This window comes from Micropterus dolomieu, linkage group LG15 (assembly GCF_021292245.1).
Source record: "Micropterus dolomieu isolate WLL.071019.BEF.003 ecotype Adirondacks linkage group LG15, ASM2129224v1, whole genome shotgun sequence".
NCBI classification, from domain to species: Eukaryota; Metazoa; Chordata; class Actinopteri; order Centrarchiformes; family Centrarchidae; genus Micropterus; species Micropterus dolomieu.
The window spans coordinates 6903475-6915197 of NC_060164.1; the positions used below are offsets into that span (position 1 = coordinate 6903475).

Sequence of the window (11723 nt, forward strand, 5' to 3'; positions counted from 1 at the left end):
GTGTAAAAAGACTGGGTCCCGCTGTATTACTCAGGCTGCACTACAGCGTCTATTCACAGGCGCGATCCCACTACTGAGCGGCACGGGGGCTTTGACCTGCTCCGTTTCCGACCTGGGCCGGTGCACCCCTCCTTAGACGACCTGGTGGTCCCGGGCTCCCCCAGGAGCACCATATCGATACCGAACTTAGTGCGGACACCCGATCGGCATAGTCCGCTGCAGCTCAGAGCTCCTGAGCTCAAACGGTCCGCCAGCCTCAGCCTCCCGGTAGCTTGGATTACAGGCGCGCGCCACCGCACCCGGCGAGGGTCGTCTGCTCTCATCGGGCTTTTAGCTCCTGCAAACGTGACGTCACCAGCGAGCACGCTCAGGCGACATCTAGCAGAGGTGTGGAATCGAGTCACATGACTTGGACTCGAGTCAGACTCCAGTCACAAAAATGATGACTTTAGACTGGACTTGACAAAATCAGAGAAGACTTGCGACTCGACTTTGACTTTAACAACAATGGCTCCTGACTTCACTTGGACTTGAGCCTTTTGACTTGAGATGACTTGACACTCACCATGCCCAACTATAAATTATGATATTAAAAAACTGCGCAGCGCATAAACATAGCGCGGTGCTCAATTAGACGTGGCTTTCTCCAGCAAGAGGGAACAATCACCGACCGTCAGAAGCGCGATCTCTTGTCTCTGGCAAGAAAGTCATGTTTGACATATTTTAAATGTTCAACACTGTTAGTAAGGAGGGTGGCTGAGGTTTGAGTTTTAATTTGTAGGGGGTTTAAAGTAGTGATTACATTGTCATTTTGTAACATGTACCGGGTAATTAAAAAGTACTTATTTCTAGGTCCCTCCTAAACTCAAAAGTGTGACCTCTCATTGCCTTCTACCTACCAGTCGGCTCCCTGTCAGAATTTGATTAGTATCCTTTATGTAGAAAATACTAACACTGTTGGTGGATTACACCATAAAGTGTGTCTCACTTACCATTAATCACTGGATGTTATGTATGACCTGAAGAGATCATTATTGTCAGCCCGAAAACCTGTGAAAATATAATCATTTGTATCCTCAATTCTAATTATTTCAAATTGAATGAAGACACTGGAGTTTATATTCTTATTCTATAAAAAGAATATAGCAAAGGTCTCAAGAAAATATGAAAAAAAAAAACTTTCACTCATGTATTTTTCTGTGTATATTGACAGATGCTGATGCAGTGATAGTGTCCACAGGACAAGAGGTTGTGCTCAACAGCAAATCTAACTGTCATGCCTGCATTAATGACTTAATTCCTAGTTATTTGATGATGTCCTTTGTGTATTTTCAGGCTCCAGCCTCCCTTCTGCTGTCCTGGCAGTCTTCTCTCCATCCAGTGCCGAACTCCAGTCTAACAAAGCCACTCTGGTCAGTCTGTCCAGTCAGTCTGTGCCTTCAGCAGAAGTGAGCTAGGCGGCTAGAGGGGTCTAGCGAGCAATTGGAGCTCTACCAGCATCACTGTTCAGCAACCAGACCAGACTTTTTCCACCCAGACGTCAGACTGGAGCATGAATCAGGTTTGCACATGTAGTGTCTTTGGTTTAACATACTTTAGAGAAATACATATACCTATACATTTCAATTTCAGAATAAGAATCAGATTAAGTTTTGTTTGCCAGGTATGTGTACACATACGAGGAATTTGACTTTGGATTGTACAATGCTCGCGATGTGGTAGCTCATACAATAATAATACAATAACACACAGGCTACAGTATAGAGAAACACAAATATACACACTATAAACAAAGCAATTCATTGCAATTGAGATGATTTATAACAACAATCACAATAAATTTCAGTTATAAAGCACCTTTCAAAACTACAGTTATGAAGTGATTCACAAACAAAAACAAATAAAAGAAAGCAGGAGATTAAACTCAATTCAATTGATGCTAACACAATTAATTTTATGTTATGACCTGAGTAAATACTCTGCTACTTTCCACAACTGTGTTATTAATTAATGTTGAATTATGTCTCTCAAACAGACCCACCAATTAAATTACAATATTAACTGCAGTAACTAAAAATAGATGTCAGATAAATAGAGACAGTGAAAGTACAGCATTTCCCCCTGATATGTCTAGTCGTGCAGCTGCAGAGAGATTTATTCTGAAAGTCCCCGGCCGGATGTAGCAGGTTGTCTCGAGCCTGGCCGCTGCTGCCGCTGCTGTGTGGATGATTAAAATGTCTAGCATAAGTTTTGACAAACCAAGTGTTTCAAAGACCTGGATCGCTCTGAAACGGCTGGACAAAAACGGTTCGTACAGTTTGTGTCCGTCCACTTTACGATCACTGAGAAACGATTGGTGAGCCACGTAACGTTAGCAGATGTTCGCGGTCTGTGTCCATGCCAACCAGCCTCTTTAACCCATTGTGGACTAAATGTAGATTATGCGCTCATCTTGGTCTCAGACCATGGTATAAATCCAACATACGTCTACACACGTTATTCATACATAAAGTGTTTTCTTTTTACCCTCGCTAACAGACAGGTGTAGCTAGTAAAGCGTATTATCAATAGCTAAATGATCAAAGAGTTACAGCTGTATCTGACAGTTGAGCGTGTGTGTGGCAATTGTAGCAATTAAATGTAACGTTCGGCTATCCTATAATAGCCTACTAGCGTGGTTGCAGATCTAACAGGCTAACACATCTAATTTAATAATTTACTAATGCTTTATAGATCAGTTATGAGCCATTAATGAGAACATCTACATCATATATATCATTAGTAGTCAAGTTATTAATAGATGCTCAATTCCGCAGTTATAAATGTTAATATGTCATTAATAAAAGGTTATCTGTTTCTCCCTTTCTCATAAGCAATCAGAAAAGCATACACAATCATCATCATGCAACTGTTGATAAGGGTTTTTTTTATTATAATAATCCATCAAGTCTAGAGATGTAAATGTTTAAAATCCCCTCCAGACATAATAAATTGTGCTTGATGAGGTTTTTTTTCTACATCTATGCCTGAAATATACAAACATTTTCTATATTTTCTATATCAAGTTTAATGGCCAACAACTTACAAACACCTTTTAATGGCGGTAGTAGAAAACGGTTGCATCTCATGTTGCATCTGTTGCAGATGACAGAGTGGTGGCTCTTCGAGAAGTGTCTATTCCTCCAGCAGCTGAGGTCACCACGATCATACAGGTGTGCAAGCAGTCCACTTTTATTACTGTACCTGCACAACAGGACTTTCACATCTGAAAGTCAGACCTGAGGGTTTAGAGTGCTCACAGCAAACATAGGATGTGTTGAGTTGGACAATGACCATTGTGTTTGTTGTAATTCTTACCTTCTTACTTGCTGATTTGGGACAAAACACACTTTTGGAAGATTTTGTTTTCAGTTGAATTCACTTATATCTTCACAGTTGGTGGGATTATGTTTTTCTATCTATTTTGACACTATTACTGTGAAAGCCACACACACATTACATGAAACTATGGACTTTCTTTGTTCACCCACTGACTTATTAAAACATTTTTAATATTAACAATGATAACTTATTTTGAAAAAATAACTGAAAATATCTGGCTGTATATTTTTTTTGATGTTGCATTTAATGCTATTATATTTTTTGATATCTCTTTTCAGATCATCACCTCTACCTTTGGGCTGAACTCTTCTGGTGTCATATTCAAGGTTCAAGGACTCCTTTGGCCTCATGTTAGAGATGCAGACCTATCATTGAATGCTTTCTGTTAGAAAGAAAGAAAACATGTTTGGTTGTAGCTGAAACTATCAATATGGGGTCCGAATTCTTAAAAATAAATGGAGCTGGAAAACTTCTGCTTTTGTCTGTTTGCAGATAAGAAACCACCGTGGATGTCTGATCCCTCTGAACAGCTTGATCCCTGCTAACAGCAAGCACATGTAAGGAGTCTTGACTGTAGACTATAGAATTGACATATTTCTATACATTTCTATTCATATTCACATTTACCAAACACTTGTACTATGTATTTTTCATTTCAGGCCATATGTGCTTGAGGTAGCCAAGATCTTTCAGCATGGTAAGAGCGGACTCACCTTTTGTTCTCTTTTCTTAAACTGTGGGTCAAGATCTGAACAGGGACCTGTCATTTGGGCTTCTACATAACATGAGAAGGTTGATAGTGATAAATATGAATATGAATATTATTAAATATGTACCTAAGCTGGTTAGCTTAGCTTGGCTTGGACTAAATGATTAACAGATAAGACAAACAGGTAATAAGTTAGTGAGTTTTAGGGATGCTTTTAGCTGGAATTTATTACCTTTGGACAGAGCCAGGCTAGCTGTTTCTCCCTGTTTCCAGTCTTTGTGCTATGCTAAGCTAACTGACTGCTGTCTGTAGCTTCATGCGTATCGGACAGAGTGGTATCATTTTTCTTATCTAACTCTAATAAAGTAATTAAGAGCATTTTCCAAAAATATCAAACTATTCCTTTAAACTACAGGCAACACAGCAAGTTGGTGACACTTTTCTTTAAGTTTGACCTATTTCCTATTTAACATTAACAAATGCCCTTATGGCTGCACACACTACATTATAATGTGAACTATTTATTAAATGATTATATACTGATTATAAATGCTAGGTAAAGGGACTTAAAGTAAAGTGTTACCAATTAAAATACTATTTTAAATGCTAATGGCCCATTTAATAAAGCAGATGACACATTTTTACTGCGCAAATATCACTTGAACAAAGGAAACAGAGTAGCACACACCATAGTTCCTGGCAAACTACACATCTGTCCTAAGTTTAAAATGTTCATGAACACCTGGTATTGTTGGTACTGTGTATTATATTCTCATATGTGCTCAATACACAGTGACAGTACTGCTTTATTTGTGCCTATTTTTAGCCATACTAATTGTCTTATACGTTACTTAAGTGAAACACAAATTATTTAACTCAGTAATGGTCGTGGGTTTGTCTGTTCCCAGTGCGTCCCAAACCCAGAACCATTCCCATGATCAACAAGAGCATGAAGACCAAGCCACAGGCTATTGACAGGAGGGTAAGACAAAGAAACCACATGGTGGTAACATTACAGAATGACTGGTTCACTAAATCATACAGACTGATGCATTTATTCAGCAATGCTGGTCTGCAATAAAATATTTGGAAGAGAAAATGTGAAGCTCTAATTCTCTTAAAGCAGGCAACCACTTGTCCTTTTAAATGACAATTTAGTATGTTTGAAAGTGTGAATGAGGAGATGATCTAATACTGAAAAACACCACTGACAACAATACAAAAACTAATTTTCCTCAGGTGAGGTGGAAGTCTGGCCTTTTCCTTCAGTGAAGTGATAAATAAGCAAAGTAATCATGTGTTAATCACTTTGTGGGATCGTTTCATCCAAAACACTGCATTTGGAGTAGATACAAAGAACAAAATGCCCCAAACAGATTCTATGTTTTATTGCAGATTGAGAGACTGGAGGAGCTCCTGCCTCAGATCAAACTCAGGCGCGACAAAAAACTAAGCGAGGTATTTTAACTGTCCTCTAATCCTCAAATCCTGAACACAATGTCAGCCATAACACAGCCATGTTTAAGAGTGTAACTGTGGCCACTTATTTGTGGTAAATGTTGTTTGATTGTTTGGGGAAATGTGTGAATATGAATGCGATAGTTTGTGTTATTATTACACTTTTATAGAGGTATTTTACATTCACACGCATCTCTACATCCACCTGACCTTGACCTCTCTGTCCTGTCTCAGGAGATTGAATGTCTCAACCAGAAGCTGAGGTTTCTTCATAACAGAATGCAGGTGAGTCATTCTGATCAAACATACAGTGCAAGCATCTAAGCTCTGTTCAGATTATTTTAGATCTGACAAAATAACAGATTAACTTTTAACAACTTTTTTAACAATTACAGACACTGCTACAGTTACAAGACAAAATTAATAATCTCAACTAGCAGCATTGTATTTGCTGGAAATGCTCCATAGCTTAGTAACATGGCACTGAGACAATAAAATCTGAATGTGAAAATCTAATATGGCACACATTTTGCATAGTTTGCAGCAATGCTTAGTTACTTCTAAGTTGAAGGCTTTTTGTGTGCAACCTGTCTCTGTGTTACGATACTTGCATATTGCCATTAGAACTTATAGCTGCAACCTTCTCAGAAAAAATTCCAAGGAATGTTTTCAAATAAGTCCCTGGGTTGTTTCGTCAGTCTTTGTGTTTCATGTTTGCACACACTGTCCTGCTCTGTTGCAGGTGGCAGATTCTCGCAGCTGGAAGGGAGTGCTGACCAGAGCCCCTCTGTGGTAAACCAACACACACATTTCTGGCTGTTTTAGAAGACATGAATCATCTGTGGGAATACGGTCACACTCATCATTCACTGCAGATTTGATCATGCCACCATGTGAGGATGGATCGTGATCTGGATTTTTACAATTTATTTTTATATGTATTAAAAACCTTGGACACGTCTTTCCTACAGTGTTTTCGGTAGATGAACTACTTTTTATGACCTATAGAACAGACATTTTATCTATTTCTTTCTGCCTGGAACTATAGTGAGAAATGGTGTGTGTCACTTTGTATAATTGAGGAACAACATATTTGTAAGGCTTTTGTGTCGGGCCCTACTAGAATTAACTCGGGAAGCCAATATGGCTTGACTGGCGAACAATGATTGAATAAATGACAGAATGTAACTTGTGATATAACCGTACTTTGTGTGTAACAGAAAATATGTGAAATAAAGGAGAAAAACAGTTAAATTTTTAAGTCAGTTAGACGAGCTAATAGTCAAATTTAAGACTTAAGACCTTTTAAGACCATTATGAATGAAATTTAAGACCTATATCATAACTTAAAAAAAAGAAACGCACAAAGGAAACGCAGTCACAAAATTACTTGCAGAGTAAATCAGTGTATTCAAATTAGGGTTGAGTGATGTCTACAAAATTGGCAATGTCAACAATGAAACACCGGGATGGACGATGACATTGACAAGCTACGTAATTAACAAGCTGGCATGCAGTGCACCTGCTGAAGTGAAAAATGGATCACCGGTGACTTTATCAAACATAACCTACTGCTGATGGATAAACTCAAGGGAGCAGACAGGGAGACAGAGAGAAGCAGGGAAAGCCGGTGTGTTTGCAGTGAGAGAGGTAAAGGTGTGTGTGTGAGTGCAGGGAGAAGTCGAGGCAGGCGCAAAGCAGGTATGCTACATTTATGCAACATGAGAACCACCTCCCTTCCGTATTATTACAAGCATTTCATTTGTACATCAAAATCCAAAAGAATAATCTCCTCATTAGCTTAAAAGGAATAATGTTAGTTTACATCCGTAATTTGCTTTAACGTTAGGCCTACTAACCTCTTCTCCTCCGTGGTCAACACCGTCCTTTCTTCAGGGCTGGACTGGGACAAAAAATCGGCCCGGGCATTTTGACTAGAGACCGGCCCACCAAGTATTATTGGCAAAGCCATAAAGCCTTTGAATGAAAACAAACACTGTTCTGACAGCGATGTACACTGTCTTGTTGGTATACATGTATCAATCTAATAAACTTAAACCTACATCACCCTCCCTATTCTGGTATTCTAAACAGTAATTAGCGGAAAACAAAAGACTGCTTGGTCAAGTTAACCTCCTCCTGAACTATCTACAACACATGGTGGAAACCTGAAATTAAGACAGAGAAGACTAGAGGTGAGACATGATCATTAATGAATATTAAAATTAATAAATGACAGATTTAGTGGTTTTTCAGTAGTTCTCTGGGAAGTATTAAAAAAATAGTAGTTATTGATTAGTTAATTAATAGTGAAGTACCACTTTCACCTGTGCGCTATTACTTACTAGTTAATCAGAGTTTCTTGTTAGTTAATAATAGTTACTAGATTGTTAATATTGTGTTACTCATTGTGGCTCGCGCACATTCTTCACTCGGACGCGCGCTTCATCGCAGTCGGAGACTCTATTCGTTCCGGTGAAATCACAAAATAAAATGCACACAAACGTGATGTAGACTGTCTGTACCACTGATGAACATATTCGGTTTTGATGAGAGAGAGAAAAAAACTATATGAGCGAGGATTAGAACCGGATCATCGATGGATGCATTTATTTACGGGTTGAGAGAGGCTGCACCTAACCTTGGTTTATAATCTGACCCAGATATAGACTGCAGCTCATAACTTCTTACCTCAAGTTCAGTTCTGCCACTTGGACCGGCGGCCGCCTCGGGTCTCTCCTCCTCCTGCTTCCCCTTTCCCTCTTCAACCTGCTGGCCTCCATCACTTGCTAATTTTACTGAAGTGGAAGCTCCACTATAGCCACCACCAAACAACTGTGATATTTTAGCACATTTGGCAGCTTTACGTTTTTTGTTCTCCATTTTTGTTCAGCAGCAATAATATGTGATTGCTCATTGCTGATCCGTTGAAGGGGGAGGGTGCATCTGACCTCCTCGGCTATAATTGGTCCAGCCCAGAGTCGATCATGACCAATTGGCCAATCCACCACCTTTAATAGTTTATACCGCTGCAAAAACAAAAACAAAAAAAACACTCCGTCCACAAAAGAAGAAAATGCCCAATGTGCGAGTTTTATAGGCCGTTCAGACAAATAAATAAATAAATAAATAAATAAATAAAATATATATATAATTAATTAAAGTATGTACCGGCCCACAAAGCACGTCGGCCCATCGGGCAAATGCCCGAAATGCCCGATGGCCAGTCCAGCCCTGCGGGGACATTTCCAGGGACAGCTCCAGACGGGGACAGGCCACCAAGGGACAGGTCCCTGGAAAACTGGGACGTCTGGTCACCCTAAATTAATCATCTCTACTCTGGCTCGCTCCACCAGCCTGCACCTACACTGCCGTAGCTACTGTTACCTGTATGCTAAGTAGGTTGCTAAGTTGGCTAGAAATTAAAGTAACAAATTACTGTCAAAATGAAAAAAGCCAGATTACCTGTCCAGCAGAAATAAAGCGACCACAGTGTCACTTTTCAGCTACTTCGTGAACCTCAGTTATCGGCATCGTTGAAAAGCCATGCAGATATGCTTCCGGTCTAACCTCTCCAAGCTTCGCGTAGTCAGGAGAGAGCTGACCAGGCACATTTAGGCGGCTCCTGTAGCAGCAGGGCTGGTAGCCATGGCAGCGAAGGAGAGTGACAGTCACCCAGCCAATCATTGCATTCAGTCCGAATGGAACTTCTCTGTGTTTACTGCAGCTCTGAGAGGAGTACAGACACTCGATTTTTATTTTCCCTTTTTTCAGAGCACCTAACTTTTTAATATGTATTGGTATATAAAGACAATTTCAACAAAAATGACTAAAAGTGTTTTAGAAACAAATTGCCTACCTTGCCTTACATTTTTCATGTTACCAGCTTGGCTCCTTTTGTAGGTTTCTTTCATCATTATTAAGATTTGTTTCTTTCTTTCACACACATCTGACTTAGCCCTTGAGATTAACAGGTTCACCAGGACCACTGAGTCCACTGCCTGATGACAGCTCCACCTTCTTCTCTTTTTCATTTTTTCTTCATCTACACTAAAAGCGCAATTTTCTTTCCATTGCTGTCATTTCCTCTTTTCTTCCACCTCTTCAAGCTTGTTTTTTTTATCTCTTTCCTTTGTCACCTGCATGTTGACTTTCTGCTTTTAGCTTTATGTGAAAAGGTACAATGCTCAGAGTCAATGAGCGGCTTTGAACTGTCTGCCTTGGACGCCTGCCAGTGGTGCTGCAGAAAGAATTGTCCTTATTAAGTTGTTCATGCTTTTAGAAAAAAAAACATCCATGTCTTTTATTATTCTTCTTTTGATCCTCACCCCCATTGTTTATGCTTTTCTGACATTCTTTTTTCTACTCTCCTCATTGTGTTTGATAGACAGAAGGACCGAATTCTGCCGGGAAATGCAAAGAACAATTGGCTTCATCTAAAAATGGAAGCTTGAATTACATGTTTGCTTTGTGTATAACAGTAGACAGCCCCTCTCCTGCAGTGTGAGATAATAATGTCACCTCCATCTTTCATTATGTCATCAGTTTAATGGAGGGGATACACAGGACACATGGGGTTTAAACTTTTGCACGAGTGTTACATAAATTGGTGGTCCACACCAGAGACAGTTCTTCTCAGGGATAATTAGGTCACTATATACTGTAGGTATATACACTATATATATGTATATATAATGTTCAGTTCCCTCAAGCCTTATACCATGAAACTTGAAGGGTATCATTAAGATATATATTATACTGCTAGTACTTTAGGAAAACTACTTGGGCTTTAATTGTACTTATTTAAGGTACAGTCCCTTTGCAAAATAACATTGGTGCTCAGACATTTTCTAGCTCAGAGGGTTGCTAGAGCTTTTCTTGCTTATCAGAATTAGAATCAGAATCAGCTTTATTTTCCAGGTATGTGTACACATACGAGGAATTTGACTCTGGATTGTACAATGCTCACAATGTGCTTACTTATACAATAATACAATAACACAATAATACAGTAATAAAATCAAACACAGGCTACAGTATAGAGAACACATATATACACACTATGAACAAAACAGACAGATTGAGACAATAGTGCAATAGTGCGATAAGCAGAGTGCAAAGGATGCAGGAGTAAATTATTATTACTATTATTGTTATGCACATGTCTGAGGTGGATGTGATATACAGGTGCACATACACATACAAGCATTCATGTACACAGTGTGATGAGTGCAAAGAATGCTGGAATAAATAAATATTATGTGCTGTGTTATGTACATGAGGTAGGTGACAATATGAACAGTGTGAACAACTCTGAAATAAAGAATGATGAATATATAGTAAGTGGTAGCCAGTAAACAGGTGGCAGAGTTAATGGGTTATTACACAGGAATTATTCCTGACACTGTGAGTCAGAGTCAGCTGTTCATCAGAGTGATGGCTTGTGGGAAGAAACTGTTCCTGAGTCTGTTGGTTTTGGCGTACAGTGCTCTGAAGCGCCTTCCAGAGGGGAGAAGCTGCAACAGGTTGTTTCCGGGATGAGATGGATCTGCAGTTATGTTTCCTGCCCGTTTCCTGACTCTGGAAATGTATAAGTCCTGAATGGAGGGCAGGTTGGCACTGTTGATCTTTTCTGCGGTCCTGACTGTCCGTTGTAGTCTGTCCCTGTCCTTTTTGGTGGCAGATCCAAACCAGACAGTGATGGACGTGCAGAGGACAGACTGGATGATGGCTGTGTAGAAGTGGATCAGCAGGTCCTTAGGCAGGTTGAGCTTCCTGAGCTGGCGCAGAAAGTACATCCTCTGCTGGGCCTTCTTGATGATGGTGTCAGTGTTGGGCTTCCACTTCAGGTCCTGGGAAATAGTGGATCCCAGAAATCTGAAGGATTCCACAGCAGACACAGGGCTGTTGAGTATGGTGATGGGGGGCAGAGTGGGGGGCTCCTCCTGAAGTCCACGGTCATGTCCACAGTTTCGAGCATGTTAAGTTCCAGGTTGTTCTGGCTGCACCAGAGAGCCAGCTGATCAACCTCCCGTCTGTAGGCCGACTCATCACTGTCCCGGATGAGGCCGATGACCGTTGTGTCGTCAGCAAACTTCAGGAGTTTGACAGATGGGTCTCTTGAGGTGCAGTCGTTGGTGTAGAGGGAGAAGAGCAGTGGGGAGAACACACACCC

The 11723-nt window shown here is 40.1% G+C and overlaps 1 protein-coding gene across 2 annotated transcripts in view; it reads left to right on the forward strand.

The window, feature by feature from the left end:
- The first annotated feature begins 2175 nt into the window (after positions 1 to 2175).
- LOC123983800 overlaps positions 2176 to 11723 on the forward strand; it is a 14753-nt gene continuing 5205 nt past the window's right edge. The window contains exons 1-9 of one of the 2 annotated variants that reach the window (XM_046070162.1): positions 2176 to 2307; positions 3145 to 3212; positions 3660 to 3731; positions 3874 to 3938; positions 4041 to 4078; positions 4999 to 5072; positions 5486 to 5548; positions 5783 to 5833; positions 6291 to 6340. In XM_046070162.1, the coding sequence (XP_045926118.1) occupies positions 2226 to 2307; positions 3145 to 3212; positions 3660 to 3731; positions 3874 to 3938; positions 4041 to 4078; positions 4999 to 5072; positions 5486 to 5548; positions 5783 to 5833; positions 6291 to 6340 (563 nt within the window). In that variant the 5' untranslated portion in view covers positions 2176 to 2225. The remainder of the gene's footprint in view (positions 2308 to 3144; positions 3213 to 3659; positions 3732 to 3873; positions 3939 to 4040; positions 4079 to 4998; positions 5073 to 5485; positions 5549 to 5782; positions 5834 to 6290; positions 6341 to 11723) is intronic. The other variant, XM_046070163.1, reaches the window with a different exon arrangement.